Here is a 19,487-nt window from a genome sequence, read left to right as displayed (position 1 = left end):
AGGGCAGAGAATGAAATAACAAATAAAAATTAAAAGTCAATAAAGAACCATCACTCACCTCAGGATTTTCTTCTTTTACTCTTCGTGACTGTAAAAACAATGACATATTTATTAATACACACACACACACACACACACACACACACAATACCACAAAAATGAAACTGGCACAGGTGAGCTAATCATCATCAGTGCTATGTACCTTTTCTTGGGAAAAAGCTGCTTTCCCCTCCTCACTTTTTTCATCCATCTCGTCGTCACTCCACTCCCAGTCACCGTCTTCGGTTTTATGAAGGTGACCACTTGACCCAGGAACTCTTCTTACCTGAATAGGAAAAAAAAACAACAATTCTTCACTGCTCCAATGTGGACAGTGCTTCCTGATGTTGCTACTTGAGTGACATGACATACACCTAGCCTGAAAATAAGCTAAGTGACTATGAACTCAAGAATCACCAGCGGTTAATACCCAGACACAGTACACAGACTCCAGAATCCCACACCCATCCTCTCTCTGAAGATATTGTTAATCAGCTTAACAATAACCCACAACCTTCGGACCAACTTCTCTGAAGATATTGCGCATTGGAATGCTTTACTGTAAACGTGTAGAACGAAATATTTTGGGAGAATAGCACACGCATCAGCCATTAAGGATCAAGTTCATTTTTAGCTTTTGCTTAGATTAGCACTTTATTAATTACTTCACATAAAAAGCCACATGGTGCGCTTCCAAACCGCCTGAGGAATGCATGCAAGCAGTAGACTGCTGACAAAGAAGACTAGGGCTTAGGCAGACTAATGAAGCTACTAGACTAGAGGCATCGGCGACCTAAAACCCAAATAAGAAAAGCAAATACCCACTGCTGCCACCTGGCTCTTTCTCAGGACCTGACCTCATGCATGTTTTCCTGGGATTCTGCTCAACTTACTTCAGCAAAACAAAACAGCATCAGACTACTCTTAACACACTTTGAGACTCTGAGACTGCTAGAACACAGCAAGATAATAATCAGCCATACAGATAACCTAAAGAGATTACAATCAGTCTTCTGCATTTCCTTTGAGAGAAAAAAAAAACACAAAAAAAAAACTAGGGTAGAGATATAAGCCATGGGGCATGCTTCCAAAAGTCTTTGTGGTTGAAAAAGCAAAACTTTTAAAAGGATAGGATGACTGAGAATGATGAGCTTCTGACCAAAGCCATTTGCCTTAAAATATAAAACAAATGGACTGAGCTGTAATTAAAGAGAGCAATGCAGCAGATGAACACAATGTGACCATAAGAGCCAGTGAGCCACGGATTCAGAGAAACTTCAGGTGGAAAGGGACCTTGGGAACTGCTTAGCCCAACCTCTCATTTTACAGATGAAAAGTGGCCCAAGGCCATAGCTACAAGCACAAAATACAGGCAAGAAAAAAAGTCTTCAGATTCCCATTCTAATGAGAGAGTCTTCTTATGCCATAGAAGAACTGTGAGAAAAAAAAGAATTGTCTAAAAATGTCCTGTAAAGACGTTGAAAGACCATGAATGTGAAGAAAGGCTTTTTCCCAGAGTAGAAACTTCACTAAAAAGGTGAGCTTCACTAATCCGGAGAGGAAACCCACAGCACTTATATGTAAAGCAAGCATTTACACACATCCCATCCTTGGGAGGCCATAAGCAACGCAGTCTCAGGGCTGGGTCTGATTTTAAGGCATTGCCATGTGGAACCTGCAAAAGTAACCTGACCACTTGTATAGAAGATTTGAGTTCCAACAAAGAAGTTGAAAAAAAAAAGTTAAAAAGCAAGTAAAAAGTCCTTATTCATAACTGCCGATAGTTATGCTCAATTTAAAGAGAAAAAGGAAAAGAGCTTTTTCTTCACACCAAAATTTTTTTAAACGAATTCTCCTTTGAAACACTTAGTGAAACCTCTTCTGAGCTTGGCATAAGTTATTTTTTTCCGCTTGCATTTTGAGTCACTGAAAAGATTTATTCTAATTATAGTGATTTTAATGGTGCTTATAAAGATGCTGGCAAAGTATGGCAGAAAAAGTGCTGAAATGCATTTCAGTATTTTCAGAACAGATTGTTCATTTTAAAGCTACAAAGAAACGGATAGGAGAAGAGAAAATAATTTTCTGTTGACATATATAATAAAATTAGTTATTTTTTTAACAACAATAATCATGAGTATGATATAGAGGAAGATCTGTTAATGACTACATTTAAAAGAAATAATTTAAAGCCACACCTATCACAAAACAAATTAATAGAACAGTGAGAAAACAGTATAATTGTGCTTTAGAAACAGAACAAAGCTCCTTTTACTGAAATCGTAAACCAAGCATAGTTAATGAATGAGTATTCTTCAAGTACTCATCTAAAAGATGATACTAAGTACATCTCTTTTTTCTGAAAACACTCAAAGACAGGGCAGCCTCATATCCTGAAATTAAGTTTATGCTCCCTTTCCTCTCTGTGCATAAGATCTGTCAGTTCCCTTTCTACAAGCAGGATCCAATGCAGACAATAAAATGGCCATCTTTATTTTTGTTATTTTTAGAACCCTGACTGTCTGCCTTTTGGTTTTATTTGCTGGAAGACAGAAAGATAAAGCAATATGTCTAGGCTCGAACACTGAAAGAAATGGTGGCATGGACCTTAAGTAATAAATACTGGTTGAAAAAAATGAATGTAGAAATTAAGGCAAAGAACATTCAAAAATCTATGTAGCATAAAATATCCAAATAATAACAAGAATAAGAATACAAGTTTGTTTGGACTTTTAAACAATAAATATTGGTTGAACAAATAAATGTAGAAATTAAGACAAAGAACATCCAAGAGTCTATGTAGCATAAAATAATGGCATAACAATAGCAAGACTAAGAATGCAAGCTTTTTCATTAGAATGTTCTCTCAGTTTACTGGAAGGGAAAAAACTTGCTGCACAATTTGACACCCAGGCCTCATTGTGTGTTTATGTGACACTAGTGATCCAGGGCACGAAATTCATGCACATTAAAAGAGGATTAATTAGAGGAAATAATTTAATATTGCTATTTGCCCTTTCTCTATAATAGAAGCGTCAGAGATGAAAGAAAATTAGTAAAATGTATATGAAAACCTTCCTCATATCAGAGTCTGGGGCTCACCACAGGACCCAGAGTCAAGTCCCCACCCACCCACGTGCACCTCAAAATCGCGTGAGACCCACACCCAGCCGAACCCTCCCCATTGGGCTAGATCCAGACCAGGCCAGTCCCACTCTTGTCAAGTCCTGCTGGGCAGGGGATATAGCCTCAGGTCCCCTGGCCTGGAGCCAGGATGGGGGGCGTAGCCTGAGGTCCCCCAGCCCAGGGCAGGGGGCATGCTTTGAGGTCCTCCATCAAGCCCGCCAGGTGGGGACACAGCCTGATACCCCCTGTCAAGCCCTCCTGGGTGGAGGGCATGGCCTGAGGTTCACCACCAAGCCACGCCAGGCAGAGGGGGGGCAGGCACAGCCTCAGGTCCCCCGTCAAGCTCTGCTGGGTGGGGGCGCAGCCTGAGTTTTTTTGACCCAGCACTGGGGGTGCACCCTGAGGTCCCCCATCAAGTCTTGCAGGGTGGGGGGCATGGCCTGAGGTTCCCCTGTCAAGCCCAGCCAGGCAGGGGGTGTAGCCTCAGGTCCCCTAGCCTGGTGCTGGGGTGGGGAGAGCAGCCTGAGGTTCCCCTGCCCAGCACCAGGATGGAAAGCGCTCTTTGAAGTCCCCTGACAAGCCCTCCTGGGCAGGGGAGTAGCCTGATTCCCCCAACCCAGCACTGGGGGGTGCACCTTGATGCCCCCCATCAAGCCCTGCTGGGTGGGGGCATGGCCTGAGGTCCCCTGCCAAGCCCAGCCAGGCAGGGGGTGTAGCCTCAGGTCCCCTGGCCTGGTGCCAGGGTGGGGGTCATGGCCTGAAGTCCCCCAGCTTGGCGCTGGGGTGGGGAGAGCAGCCCGAGGTCCCCCTGCCCAGCACCAGGAGGGAAAGTGCACCTAGAGGGCCCCGTCAAGCCCCATGGGGGTGGGGGAGGGCGTAGTCTCAGGTCCCTGCTGATTGCTCATTAAGGCTCCTACGGGAACTTGGCCTCAGCTGTGGGTGCAGCCATCTTTGTGAGGAGTGATGGCCATTAGCATATTCCCTCTTTATTAGATAGGATTGGCCTCTACTGAAGAGACCAGAAAGCAATTCAACAAAGTTATATCCTTGCAGGGCGTTTGTAGGGAGGACGGGAAACAAATACTACCTTTTAGAACCAAGGACACTAAGTTGCACATAGTTCAACAAATGGGGTTCTTATTTAGGTACTGAAGAATATTCTACAAAATAAAAACTTCAAAACAAGATGTATAAATGCTGCTATTCTCCCCCACACCCCCGTCCCCAATCCCTACAATAAGGCGAAGGGAGGTTTTCACCCTCGGGACTCTGCGCTATCTTTACATTGTTCTTTATCTGCTTAGCAAAACCAAGAAACAGGTGGTAGGATATATTTTTTTCTCTGACTTTAAAAATATAATCCACATAGAAGCGTCGAACAGACTGTACAACTTATGAGGGAAGGCGCGGAGTGAGGGGGTAAGAGATCAACCAAAGGACTTGTATGCATGCATATGAACAAAGCCAATGGACACAGACAGTAGGGTGGTGAGGGCTTGTGCTTGGGGGAGGGGGAGGGGGGAAGAGGTCAATGGGGGGGGGAGACTCATGTAATACTTTAAACAATAATTTACACACACACACACACACACACACACTCCAATGACTCTCAGAGAAATAAGCTTAATTGTTATAGAGACATTCACAAACCCACCAACTCCTATGGTCACAGCTGGCAATGCTGAGATTAGAAAAGTCTTATGTGGAGGAACATTTATTCCCAATACTGGGAATCAAATACACCGCAACAGTTCTATGTTTATCTGAAAAGGAAAGTAATGTTTCTTCCCTTTCTCAAAACAGCACCTTTATGAAAATCCACCAAAGAAATGAAGGCCTGACTCACCCAAGAAAGGAAGTTAGGCTGACCTGCAGCTCCCTGGCTGGTGGCCTCAGGGTCAGGGGTCAGAGGCAGAGCTAGGGTGGAGCAGCCCAATGGGGAGAGTGGTAGAGGGGAGGCAAACAATCTGACCAGTCTTCCCCAGTGGCGCCCTCTGACCTGGAGCATCCTGTCCCTGACCCCAGAGGAGGAAGCAGGATTTGAAGGAGAATGGGAGAGAATGAGCAAATGCAGGGTGTTAAATGTTAGAGATGGAAGCACGTTTCTCTAATACACTCTAAACGAGGGTCTGATTTCTTTGTTTAAATATTTTACTGCTGATCCCAGAAAGATAGGAAACAGACATACCAACCAAAATGTAGTAGCATGTGTCCAATCACGCACGCCCATCATGCCACCCCCTCACCCCCCAGGCAGGCCCACTGCCCACTGCCACCTTCGCTTCTCCCTGGAGGTGTGGCTTCAGAATCTCCCCGGAGTGACTGTCCTTGGCATTGGGAACCCTGCACCCCACTTCCCAATGGTTAGACCCATGGTCGGCAAACTGCAACTCTCAAGCCATATGCGGCTCTTTGGCCCCTTGAGTGTGGCTCTTCCACAAAATACCACGGCCTGGGTGAGTCTATTTTGAAGAAGTGGCATTAGAAGAAGTTTTAAGTTTAAAAAATGTGGCTCTCAAAAGAAATTTCCATCGTTGTACTATTGATATTTGGCTCTGTTGACTAATGAGTTTGCCAACCACTGGATTAGACAGACAGACTGCATGCCTGCATGCCTGACTGCAGCCTGAACCCAACTGACCCAGGCAACAGCACCCAGTAACTTTTCTCAGCAGGCATTCTACTCACCAGAAGTCACAACATGTCTCTAATCAACTGCTGTTTATAATGGCACCGCCAAGCAAACAAAAAGTTTCCTAAATCATCAAAATTTAAAAAACGAAAGCAGACCCAGTGAGGTTCCAGTAGCAAACATTTTGCTGTCCTGTATCTTGTCCTGTATCTGGCACCTCCGTCCCATACCCACTGCCTGGCCTCACCCTGCTGCAGCCCTGGGTCCTCAGCTGCCTCTCCCAACCGCCCTGCTGGCCTCTCCCCGCTCACACAAGGCCTGGGGCTCACAGCTGCCTCCTGACCCGGCCCCTTATTAGGGCCCACACCCCTGCGCCCTGGCCCATCCAACCTTCACCTGGGAGGAGAGCCTCGGGCTCGGCCCTCACATCCGCTCTGCGTGGAGAGCAGCCTCGTGCCCTGAGCCACTGCAGACGGCCACTGGCCACTCCTGGTTGGGGCATCAGCACTGCAGCTCCCCTGCCACTCCGAGGGTGGGCCCTGGGCCGGCAGTGACCACCTCAGCGGGGAGCGTGTTAGAAATGCTGACTCGTGGGCCCCACCCACCCCCACCCACCCCAAACCCACTGATTCCTAATCTTCCTCTCAGCAAGATCCCCAGGTGACTCACATCCTCACGCAGAGGTAAGCAGCGCTGTGCTAGACAATGCTGTCAGTCTCTGTTAGCCTGTTCCTTTCCCCCCCAGCCAAAATACCAGCAGTTGTCAATAGAACAATGGTTAACGACACTCTGAGCACTTAAAACATTGGCTAATGTAATCTTCTCAGCAGCCCTGAGAGCTGACAATAACTTTATCACCCTATTTTTCAGAGGGAACCCCGAGGTGGGGCTCAAGCTCAGACAGCTGGGAGAGACGGTGCCGGGAAGTGAGACCCTCGGTCTGACCCCACCTCTCCACCCTAGCCTCTGCCTCTGTCACTCACAGGAGAGCCCCATCCCTCCCACCCCAATCACCCCGAATAACTCCACATGAGAGCACCAGCTCATACCCACCCTTCCCTTCCTGACGAGCCTCCTCACGCTCTCCCCACTCCTCGCCCGTTTCCCTCCAGTGTGTGAGGAAACTGGATTCCTTCTCCTCTAAAGACCAGTGTATCCGGCTGTGCTCCTCATTTATTTCTTCAAGACACTGACAGCCAGGCTGTAGAGCCGCCTCTACATCCATCACAGCAGAGCCACGTTTAATTCTCTTTTATACTTCTACTCGCAGAAGGGGTTGGGGTGGGGAGCGGATGTGCCTCTTGAGCAGTCACTCTGTCATTTCCCTGTCAGCGTTTTTCTAAAGAGCAGCCCTTATTTCTGCCCTCACTTCCTCAGCCCATCCTCACTCACATAAAATATTACCTGTTCCCCACAGGCCACCAATGGCCTCTCTCATATTCCCCAGGATTTAATGACTTCACAATTACAGAGTTCAATGCTCCTCTCTGTTGCCACAAAGCTAGCTTATAGACACAGCTGAATCCCATTCTTTTACTTCACGCTCTCTCCAAACCTGTGTTCATATGTTTCTCCTCCTACTTCTCTCTCCTACTGTTCCTTGTTCTCAGTCCTGACCACAAACAGGCTGCTCGTAGCTCACGCTCACGAGGCACTATCTCCCTCTCCTCGCTCATTTGACCTGATGACCTGAGAAACTTCACCTCTCAGTCTTGTTTTCCAATGCTCTTTCGGATATGAACGCCTGATGGATTTATAGCTCGCCATCTCTAGCCCAGGTGTTAAGGCTCCACACAGCCTCATTCTGACTCTTCTGTGTGGTCTGTCTTAACACCTCCATGCTGGGTTGGCGCACACTGGCTCGGGAGAGCCCACTGTTAAACCTTCAGAATGTTTGTCAGACAGTTGACTTCACATTAGTCACTTAACGTTGGCCAGAGTAGAAATACTAACACAATGGAATGAGAAAATGCTGTGCCCCCTCAATCCCCACAGCCAGAATGCAAGTTTTCAATGTTCACTGTATACCACTAACAGTTAAAACTTAACCCATGGAAACATAACATTTGACAAACACATTGAACATGAATTTAACAGCCATTCCAGGGAATAACGACTACAATGGCAAACATCTCCATTTTATATATAGAAGCCTCTCAAATTTCACCTTTAAAAGCAACATACTAATTGATTTTTATGTACCAAGCACATACCAATATAAGTACTGGGGAGGACTAAATTAATATTATTCAAATTGATATGTATGGCCTGGGATAACATTTCTTGTGAAAATAACATGAAGAAATACAATGCTATATATTTTTGATGAAAGCGAGAAAAACTTAAGATGTTGCAAAAATTGGCTCCATGATGATTGATGTCAATACTGCAAATCAGGAACCTAAATAATATTGCTTCATACAAAGTGAGAAAGAACAACTAATGTATTTCTAAATAAAAATGTTTTTATGTATCTTACCTAACACAGACATATAAAATTGTGCTAATAAATTATTTGAAGGAGGTATTTTATTTCATCTATTTTCCCAAGTGTTCAGATGTTCAAAGTTCTGAGAAATTTTTGCTAATCTTTAGATTTGGAAAGAAAAGTAACACAGTATTTTCAAGTTTCATTTATAATTAGGAATGCAAGATAGGTTTTTTACAAATAAGATCAAATACTTTATACCTGATCATTTTTCTGCAAAATGGACATATAGATCCTTGGCAATTAAAGCATGAAATTGGGTTCTCAAATGCCCTGTAAGTATTAATATTATAATAGGTTGATAGTAAACATAAATGTCTCTGAAAAATTATTCATGGCAATCTGGAACCTTGATTATTTGATAAACTATGTGGGAGAAGTAAGATGTAAAAGATGGAGAACTACTGGGCTAGTTGATATTGTTGTTTGTACTTTTTAAACCCAGAAGTACATAAAGTATTATTTCTACTAAGCATGTACACACACACACACACACACACACACACACGGTTGTAGAAATTGTCTGCCTGTGCCTGTCTTAACAAGGCGCATAGTTCCTATAAGTTGTTTCAATCATAAAGCATTTAAAATTAAATTCTATTTGGGGTTAAAAACAAAAATCCTACCTAATTCTCCCACCTATCTGTCATCTTGGCAAAGGGCACAGTCATATAAAGTCCTTAACACGATGCCTGGAACATAATAAACACTAAGACATAACAGGTGGTATTATCATAATACATTTCATCTTTCTATCAACCAAAATCTATCAACTGTTACATTCAGCAAGTTTTACCTCCTCCGCTTCCATTATGCTGGGTCACATCCCCTTCAATGTTGATCTCTTGTCTCCCCCATTCAAACAAAATGCTAAGCAATCTCCTGACCTCTAATCTCTTGCCTACATTACCCTTCATACCACTCTAGTCGCCCATTAGCATTTTCTCAAAAAAAAAACAAACAAAAACTACACACACACACACACACACATACACACGCACCAAAAAACAAAACAAAACAAAACAAAAACAGGAATTTAACTACAGAATGAGTCCAGACTCCTTAATGTTCAAGCCTCTCCACACCTTCACTCCAAATTACCTTTTTAAGACTTTTCCCCCACCAAATCCCTTCATGCAACCCACAATCCAGTTGTGTACAAATTATATACTTTCACAGCTCTACCTTTTTACATATGAATTACATACATATATTGGCCTGATCTGCCCTTCCACATTGTCTATTTATCTAGTTTCTTCTCAGTGTAGAGGCTTTTGCCTTTGCCATTCTTCCAACTGCACCTTATCATTCTACTCTGTATTACAGTCAACAAAGGACAGATGGATCTCTAAACTCCTTCTGGGGAGAGAGCTAGCCTTAGCCTTTTTAAAGAACCAATCACCTACTTAGTCAACAGAGTTTTATTTTATGCCTAACTTGGTGACAAGTTCTAGAGCACATGTGTCAAACACAAGGCCCGCAGGCCAAATCCGTCCCACCAGGCCTTGCAATGTGGCCCGCACCGCGCTGTCATCACTGCACTCTGCTGCGTTTCCATCACAATGACAGTTTATGATTGTTCAGTAAACCATTCGGCCCACTATTTAGGCTGGATTTTAGATTTTGGCCCCTTCTCTGATTGAGTTCGACACCCCTATTCTAGAGGAAAGGTGAATAAAACAGAAGTCTACACCTTGGCATAGCTCACAATCCAGAGAGATGAACAGACCTTTATGTGAATAATTTCAATAAAATGTGAACGCTAGAAGAAAGACAGGAATGCTGTGAGACTGCAGAACATCTGTCCCTCTGTGGAGGACGGCTGTGGATGGGAATGCTCTTGATGTCTTGAAATGTTAACAAAGAATGTCAAGTTACAACCAATTTCCTCTGCACAGCCTTAAAAAATGATGTGTCTGTGAGTTTGTAGCCTCTGCTGTACACCAAGTCAGACGGCTTAGAATCGGACAGTGGGAAAGCCCAGAGGGGAATGGTCATATCTGGAGTCCTGAACACAGAGCTGACATGTACTGAGGCTGGAGGGCGACAAAGGCCAGAGAGAAAACAGCACAGCTCACTGATCCAGTTACTGCTGACGTGTAACGGATCACCCCAAACTGGTCACTGCGGCCACGCGGTCACTGAGGCCCGGGGCAGTCAGACTGCTTCCTCGGGGGCAGGGCCCCAGCGCAGGTGCCGCAGCTCCAGGCTGACAGTGAACGCAGGAGGACAAGCCCTTTCCAAGTTCCCGATGCACCAAATCAGTGCGAGATCATGAGAGGACTGCTGTGGCAGGGCTGTCCCCGGGGCTTAAAGGAAAAATGTTATTGGACACTAGCTAGAAGACAAGAGGAGCCCGCGAGGCAGTGACAGGTTGGCAACATGGAGACGTCCGGGAGAGTGGGAAATGGAAACATACACGATGAACTCAGTGACCGAGCTGAAGAGATTTCCAGGCAGAACACTTAAAGGTGACACCTGGGTTCTGCTTGCTGCCTGAGATAAAATGTGAGCAGAGAGAGAGCTAAAGAACACATGGCTAAATATAAAACAGTTTCTCAAATCCCAGCCTCTCCAGATGCCGAGCAATTCTCAAATCAAGAACGGGCTTCAGAGCAAGGATCCAATCCAATCCGGGACATGCCTGAATGGCATGGTTAAGACTTCACAACGGTTTAAGGCAATGCCTCCTGGGCACTTTCACACTGACTCGAGACCTCCTGAGGATCTTAAGCAGACCTTGCAGAAGCTCTACATTACATAATAAAGCTTCTAAGAATCTTAAGCGTTGTCCTTCTGCAGTTTCACAAGGAGCTCAAAGCAGACAAAGCATCTGAGGGTTATGGCTCTTGTCTAATGGTGTGAACACAACAAGATTCACAGAAAACCCACAAATTGTGTGGGGGTTTTGTGTGTGTGTGTGTGTGTGTGTGTGTGTGTGTATGTGTGTGTGTGTTTCTTTTCAGATATTTGTACTATGAAATTATTGCCAGGTTAGACTAAAAGAAACAGAGAGAATACAAAATGAAGAGCCTTCAGATCCCCAAACTTTTTTGGGCAGGAAGCGATAAGAGAAGGCTACTCAGCTGCAAATGCCAGCTCTTTCTTAAGAAAAGGATGACTTACAGAGCAGAACCACGAGCCCAGAAAGTAGAAGTGAGAGCCACAGAGAACAGAACAGGAACTGACAAGGAGGGCCTGGCAGGAATCCAGAGCTGCCATGACCCATGTGCCCCGTTTCCCCACGCTGGGGCAGGCCTGTAAGGTACTCTGGCTGGGAATCGAGCAGATAACCGAGAAGAGCACTCAAGGAGCTAACCCCAAAGGACTGGCTCTCAGGAGCCTCGTTTGCACCCCGACCTGATTTAGATGGCAGCTCCCTGACTCTGAGCCTGAAGCCATAACGGAATGCGACTTCTGGAGAATCCTCGAAGCACAAGAGTACACTTTGCACAGGAGAGAACTGTGAATCCCTGTGGACAGAGGGCACACCAGGGCAGAATGTTTTTTCCAAAGATGCTCATAACACTATCTCCTGTCCCGTGTGTTCTTCTAAAACCTTGCCATTCCACTATCAAATGATGCAGTCCCTCCTTAAATCTTGGTGGGTTTGTGACTCACCTCTAACCAACAGAACTAAGCAATGTGACGACCAGGGCCAGGACAGGAGAGCTGACGCAACTTCCCCCTTTACTCACTGAAATGCTTACAAGGGACGCCTCCAGCCATCCCGGAGCAATCTGACTGCTGTCAGGCACACAGACTGGGCTGGCCCCGAAAAGAGAAGGCCTGACCACCTGACTGCAGCTGCGTGGGACCAGAAACCTGCCTGCAGGCTCTCCTGAAACCCTGGCCCACAGAAACTTCGCAAAATGACTAGTGTCTTAAACTGCTGACTTCTGGTTGACTTGTCACACAGCAATACATGGTCAAGATAAAGATGGTCACAAGGTGATTTATTGAATTTCATTTACTTTTTTGTATACTTGGTAATTCTTTGAAAATGAGTAGGTCGTATTTGATACCAGGAGAGATAACAGACTCTAACATGCTCTGCTTCTTGGTCAGTGTTTTCTGTGGACATTCTGGGCCTCTGAACACTCTGAATTTACACTTACAAATTTATTTTTCCATCAGTCCATTATTACTCATTAAAATACCAAGAAGAAAAAAGTTCATTTCTATTAATCACAGATAAGTGGCTACAGCTAAGTCTTAGACCTTTTAGCCTATGATTCATATTAACATTTTTTGACCTCTTGGAATTCAATGCTTATCTAGTTCTGCCAAGATCTGGCATTTCCTTTTTTCTAAAATGTAAAAAAAGGGAATAAAGAAATGAGGATATTAAAATGTTCTGCAGGCAATCAGAAAAAAATGTAGAGAAACAAAGACTCTTATAATTCAGTAATAACAATTCAAAACGCTGGACTAGTTCAGTGAAGGACACACTTGTAGCAACTTCCTTATAATATTTTAACATTTTCTAATGTGAAAAGAATCGAATTTGATAAATGTTGCTCTTCAGATAATGATAATGGGATTTTGTAACTTTGAAAACCCAACATGAAAGGACAATGTCTTGAAAGAGAATGTTCTGGGAGAAGCGGCACAAAACACAGAGAAGCAATTAGATTCCTTATTCCATTTTAATCCCATCAAACCTCCAATATGGCATTTCCCCAAGTTAGGGTGACAATGAACAATGACAACAGCGAGGAGCGAAAAAGCTGCATCCAATTTTGCAACCACTGTCTTTGAGAACTAAGGCTCCTGCTGGGAGGGTGCCAGGCCGATCTGTAACTTTAGCTAATAAAGAAAACAATGGGAACGCTCTGTCCTGGTTAGACAAGTAACACAAATGAGAAAACACACTTCACAGGAAACCAAAGGGGGAGAAAAAATAAAATAAATGGCAGCATGGAAGCTCTGGATACAGCAATGAGGTGCAAAGTTAACTTAATTGCAGAAAAAGGAGGGGGTGGGAAAGAGAAAGAAGAGCACAGAGCCAACCGAACAAGACTCCAGGCAGGCAGCATGACCACGACTAGAACCAGAAGAACTCCAAGCGACAGAGAAACACACTGCAATGTTCAGTTTTAGGTGTCAGCTTGGCTGTGCTACTGCTCACAGCTACTCACCCAAACAGGAATCTGATATGATTGATGTCCATTATTGACTTTACACAGGGAAATTACCCTTGATAATCTCCGTGGGCCTGACTCAATAGTGGGAAGGCCTTAACAGCTGAGCTGAGGCTTCTACGAAGAAGGAATTCCACCTGCGGACAGGAGCCCGGGCCATGCCCTGGAGTTCCTGGCCTGCCCGTCCCCAAGGCCTGCCTTATGGATTTCAGACTTGCCCCGCCTGCCTCCAGTCACAAAAGCCAATTCCATGCAATAAATCTTTCTGCATGTGTCCTACCAGTCTGATCCTCTGGCTGTAGCCTGAGAGACACACGCACTAAATCCAGCGGCCTCACTATCGGTGCCGGAAAACAAATGGCAAAGCAGCAAGCAGAGGAGCCACGCCAATAAAGCAGCCACTGGTCTTTGGCAATGGAATATGTTAATGTCCCCAAATGAAACATAAAGAGAGTTGAACAGGAAGGATAATAAAACAGAAAAATAACTAAGGTGATATGAACTACCATAACTTAATACAAACTGTATTCTTACCTTATAGAAACACCCAGCATAAAGTTTAGGGGTTACTGGTTAAACATCATTCTGTGAACTCTGAGTAATATAATCAACACCAGCCTCTTGGAAGACGTTCTGGCTAGAACAAAACCTGCACCGGGAACAATGACCCGTGAGAGACACCCCAATGCACTGAGTTTTGTAGAATGGAAACTGCATCCAGGCTTTCTACAGGCTCTTACATAGACCGCAATACAGAAAATAATATGATATAATTTCATTAAGATACCTGATTTTCAGAATATTACACGTTTATACAAATACTTTATTTTTCAATCATTTTAGAATAACCTTTAGATGCCAGTACCAAAGAGTTCTTTCATTAAAGTATTACTAACTGACCTAAAGACACAGTTTAGCTATTTCTCAGCATAAAGTTCCCTAAATGTCAGCTGAAGAGTCTCTGAAAAAGTAGGTCTCTACCTAGGAGATTTGCAGCACGCTCTCCATGATCCAGCACCAAGTCTTATCACCTTAAGACATATAGCACGCCTCTTCACTATGGAAAAGAAATCAAAGAAAGAACCTTCCAGCATCTCATGGTTTATCAGGATGTGAGGCTCAAACAGAGGCACATTTATTCTTTCCGGTTATAAAACCAGTACAGCATCCGTATTCTGGAACAGTATGTAGCCAGTAAAAAGTATCAAATAGATCATCAAAATGGACAAAGCTAGTAGAGAACAGAGAATTCATCACTGCTTAACATAAAAAGGAAGGAGATACATATACCTATTTCTAGATACAACTGTATGTGCACAGAACAATTCTGGAAGAATTTATAGCACTTAGCAATGGCGTCTGGATTGAGAGGGGACTTCTTTCTCACTATATTGTGTATCTTAAGGAACTACAATAAGTAACACCCCTCTGCCCCTCTGTAGTTCTGAATTAATTTAGAAAAAAGACCAAGAAGCATAGAAAAGTCAATATGTCATCATTAGTCCTTATAGGGTGATATTTGAAAAAGAGGCTTAACTGTTGAGCCAGCAACCTCTCCTGATAAACTGAGCCTTAGATTTAGACAAGACTTACCTACCGGATCCCCAGCAAGGATGGCCAGCACAGGGCCACAGTGACTGAGTGCCCTCTATCTGCTAGCAGACCGGCTCCAGGGCGGAGGGACGAGGAGGGGCTGGGCTACTTGCACCTGATTTCCCCTCCAAACTCACCAATCAGATGAGTCACTGGGCGGAGAGAGGTCAAGAATGTTTTGTTCAAGGAACATTGGCAGAGGGGACGAAACCGTCTGCTCCCTCTTCAGTGTATCTCTTTGCAGCATTTGGATATTTTATCATAATTATGTATTATGCTCCCAGTCAAAACTCAAGTATTTAAAAATTAAAGACATACATACCTCTTTTAAAAAATTCAGACAACATGATAGTGCATAAAACAGAAAGTAAAAGTAACCACTTCCTACTTCTAAAAAATGTTCAAAGATTATTACTTTTTCTAGAGAGGAAGGAGTGATGGAAAGATGAGTTGCCTAACAAATTTTCAAGAACAAATGCAGAAAACTTCTGAAACCTTAATATGACAGTGGAATTAAAACAAGAATATCACCTCATGTTCACCAGCTTTTATTACAATAAATATAACAATTTAGTGTTTTCAACATTCCTAATATTTGATTTTTATGCAATAAATTCTGGAATAACCCCATTATAATGAGGTATTGATCCAGTCAATGAAACTATCATCAAATTTTTGAACACATAGGAAAAGTAATGGTAAGAGTTCATGTTTGTTAATGCTCTGCCTTTACATTTTTCCTAGCTAGTTGGGTGAGTTTGTGTTCTTCTAAATTATGTCTACAAAAAAAATGGATTTTGTTGTTTTTGTTAATCTAGTATTTGCTACAAATTAAGATTTAAAGCTGGGAAAGCATCTGCCCTAGGGATAAAATGTAGCTAAATCTATTCTCAGTCCTTATATTTAGAGTCCCTTGTACTTAGTAAGCACCAAATACATACATATATATAATGTTAAATGAATGGATAACATTTTTCTGCTGCTATCCTTCCCCCAAAAGCTTTTCCAAAAGAAAATCTTGCACCAGGAGGGACCTTCTCCGCATCCTTCTCTCACCATTTCCCCATGGAGAGCAAAAGAGGCTGAGACATATCATCATAGAGTTACTAAAAGGTGGTGAGGGAAAAGGCACATTAAAACCCCATTACTTCCTGAAACTCTTTTAGATCTTCATATCCATATTCCCCAAATCCAGAACATAAATGAAGTTTGCTGCCATGAACAAACCATGATCTGTGACAGCACCCCGAACGTACTCCTAGTGCATAGACACAGGAATTGATCAAATGAGTGAATAAGTAGTCCTAGGCCAGTGGTCGACAAAATCATCAGTCAACAGAGCGGCATACCGCAGTTCAAGACCTGCATGTGGCTCAAGAGCCACGGTGTGCTAACCACTGTCCTAGGCTAAAACACAAAGGCACAGGATGGTTCTCGGCCAGGATATCTCAACCAGTGTCACAAAGGCATTCTGTCACGTCCTCAGAAAACACTGCCTTTTGCCATCATGGACCATTCATCTGGTGCCACAGCAGAGATGAGTAGAGGGAGGCTACAGGGCTTAACTCATTCCACCCGCCCAAGCAAAGCAGCAGCCAGTGTGAAGAAAACACTGGGCCTTCCTCTGAGCATCTGAAGACCCTGAGAGGGAAAGCATAATGATTCTAAATGCCAAATAACAGCAAAGACGACCATCAAACCAGATGGGCCCGTATGCCTCTGATGTGACATATTAACATCCTCCTGGGCTGGAAATTATTCAAAGAAGCAAACAGGTCCCTGTGGGTTCGCTGAAATCACATTCCCTCTGTAACTGACTCCATTCACTGTCCTGCAGTCTGCAAAGGCAGACACTTCAGGGGGAGTTTAGTCAGACAAGAAAAAACACCCGCCCCGCACCGACTCACGCTCTGGCTTGAAAGATTCCAGCACAGGGTTGAATTAGTAAGAGCCTGTGATGGCATCGCAAGGTCTACAAGTGGAAGCATGCCATGTGTAAACTTCTGTTCTTTCCCCCTCCATCTCTCTTACAGATCACTCCCCTAAGTTGCCATCCCATGTCTCACTCATTCAAAAGCCTTAAAAAAAAAAAAAAAAAAAAAAAAAAAGGTGAGGACATAAGGAATTCCCTGCATGGTCATTTCCACTGGAGACTAAAGCCTGAGGAGAACGAGGCAGGAACTGCCCAGACCCCTGCCCAGATCCAGGCGCTACAGCGTCGCTACCTCAGAAACACCTTCCAGCCGCTGGAGCCACAGTCCTTGATTCGTGGGTCAGACAGGCAGAAGGACGATCATCCCACGTGTAGACAGAGGGACATGTATCCACAGGAGTGCCAAAACCAGGCGAGAAACAGACCTTCAACTCCTTCCTGCTGTTGGCTACTACATTTCACTACAATCACTTTTTTTACAGCTTTTTAAAATGGCACTGTTGCCGGGACCGGTTTGGCTCAATGGATGGAGCCTCGGCTTGGGGACTGAAGGGTCCAGGGTTCGATTCCGGTCAAGGGGCATGTTCCTTGTTGCAGCATATCCCCAGTAGGGGGTGTGCAAGAAGCAGCTGATGGATGACTCTCTCTCATCGAGGTTTCTAACTCTCTTATCTCTCTCCCTTCCTCTCTGTACAAAATCAATAAAATATATTTTTTAAAAATAAAATAGCACTGTTCATAGATTCATATACAATGAGAACAGAATGAACTTTATTCACCCATTTCAATGATTACCAACACCGTGCTATTGAGATTCCATCTTTACATCCAAACTCTTCTTGCTTCAGTGTGTCTAAAGTAAATCTTAGACACCATACCATTTTGCCTGTAAATACCTAAACACGCACCCTTAATAGATAAGGACACTTTAAAACATGAACACCCTGACTGGGTGGCTGAACTGTTTGGAGTGTTGTGGGTTCGATTCCCAGTCAGGGCATATACCAAGGCTGTGGGTTTGATCCCCGGTTGGGGCATGTGCAGCCAATCAATGTTTCTCTCTCACATCAATGGATGTTCCTCTCACCTGGACCAAACACCAGCCTATGAACCTGGCTGCTGTCTCCAGTCCTGTCCCTTAAACCACCATCCCTCTATACTGCCACTAGGGCAGTCCTTCTAAAGGCAAACAGACCACTGCACATTCCTGCTCCAATCCTTACCACAGTTCCCCCAGAGCTTTCAGGAAAAACGCACATATGAAAATAAAATTTTTAAAAAACCTCAACTCCTCATCAAGAGACGTGACATTTTTTTGCTCTACAGCAGGGGTGGAGAAGCTTTTGTTCTGCCAAGAGCCAATGGATATTTAGAACATCATTCGAGGGTCATACAAAATTATTAACTTAAAAATTAGCTGCTGATTTGGTCCAACATTTAATTAACTCACCCCCAATGCCTTGGCAGGGCCAGACCAAAAGGCACTGAGGGCTAGACGTTCCCCAACTCTGCTCTACAGCCTCACCTCTGAATATCTTCTTTCTACTTCAACCATGCAAACAATTGTTCTTCTGATACATTTCCAAGTACTTCCCATGCTGGTCCCCCCACCTGAGGTAAGCGTCCTCCCTCTGGCGAAGGAAGACTGCCACACGTCCTGCACAGGATGATGAAGTCCTTGTGTCCCACACACCCCCCACCCCCCTAACACACACACATTCCGCCCTCCTCTACTGTGCACACATCCTAGTACTGATCCTGATGTTCACTGCTGTTTCCTGAACAAGCCTTCCCCCAGGCTGTGGGACCTCCACCCCTGAGTCACCCAGGCTCAAGTCTGTACTGTTGACTTTCATTCTTGTCTGGAGTTACTCACAGAATAAGACGAGTCTTATCTCTGCAGCCCCAGCGCAGTCCTGGGACTTGGACATGAAGAGGAGGTGGGCACCAAATGAGTAACTGTGTCTAAGCCGCCACCCTCGGGATCCTGCATGACGCATACCCCACTCACTCACCTTTCCCCTCCTCCACCCGAGCTTCTGAATTCACACAAGCCTTCCCGACCTCAAAAACCACTTCACATCCAAGCTATGAAAATCTTTGCCCTTTACCATAAAACTTTTTAAAAATTACCTACTTGCACTTCCTCATCATCTCTTTACTCATTAAATCTTCTCCCCTTATGACTAAAACTGAGCTAAATCCAATGTCCTTTTATGAGAGCTCATTCTCCTTACCCTCTCTGCAAAATTCAGAACTGCTGGCCACTTCCACCTTCTCAGTTCCTGTGGCAGCATGTTCTCGTTGTCCTCCACAGCTCTCCATCCTCCACCTGTCCCTTACCTGTTCCCCCAGGACACCTCCATGTTCTCTGTAATGTCCTCCTTAGCAATCTCCCCTGATCGCATGGTGTCCACATCATCTCCATGGAGAAAAGGGCCAAATACAGCTCTCCTCAGAGACAATCTCTCCTGAGCGACCCATTCCCCAAGCCTGTGGGACACCGCAAATGCAAGTCCCAGTGGAACTTCA

General features: G+C 44.3%; 1 protein-coding gene across 2 annotated transcripts in view; it reads right to left on the bottom strand.

The window, feature by feature from the left end:
* The window catches only part of STK39 (serine/threonine kinase 39), a 259,098-nt gene that overhangs the window by 99,873 nt on the left and 139,738 nt on the right, over positions 1-19,487 (bottom strand). For both annotated transcript variants that reach the window (XM_045575258.1, XM_036421465.2), the window contains 2 exons: positions 203-325; positions 59-88 (listed from right to left, as the gene is read on the bottom strand). In XM_045575258.1, the coding sequence (XP_045431214.1) occupies positions 59-88; positions 203-325 (153 nt within the window). The remainder of the gene's footprint in view (positions 1-58; positions 89-202; positions 326-19,487) is intronic.

Source organism: Pipistrellus kuhlii, unplaced genomic scaffold, assembly GCF_014108245.1.
Source record: "Pipistrellus kuhlii isolate mPipKuh1 unplaced genomic scaffold, mPipKuh1.p scaffold_m20_p_7, whole genome shotgun sequence".
In the NCBI taxonomy this organism is placed as follows: Eukaryota; Metazoa; Chordata; class Mammalia; order Chiroptera; family Vespertilionidae; genus Pipistrellus; species Pipistrellus kuhlii.
Note: the sequence above shows the minus strand (reverse complement) of the source record. Positions and strands in the feature narration are given on the sequence as shown.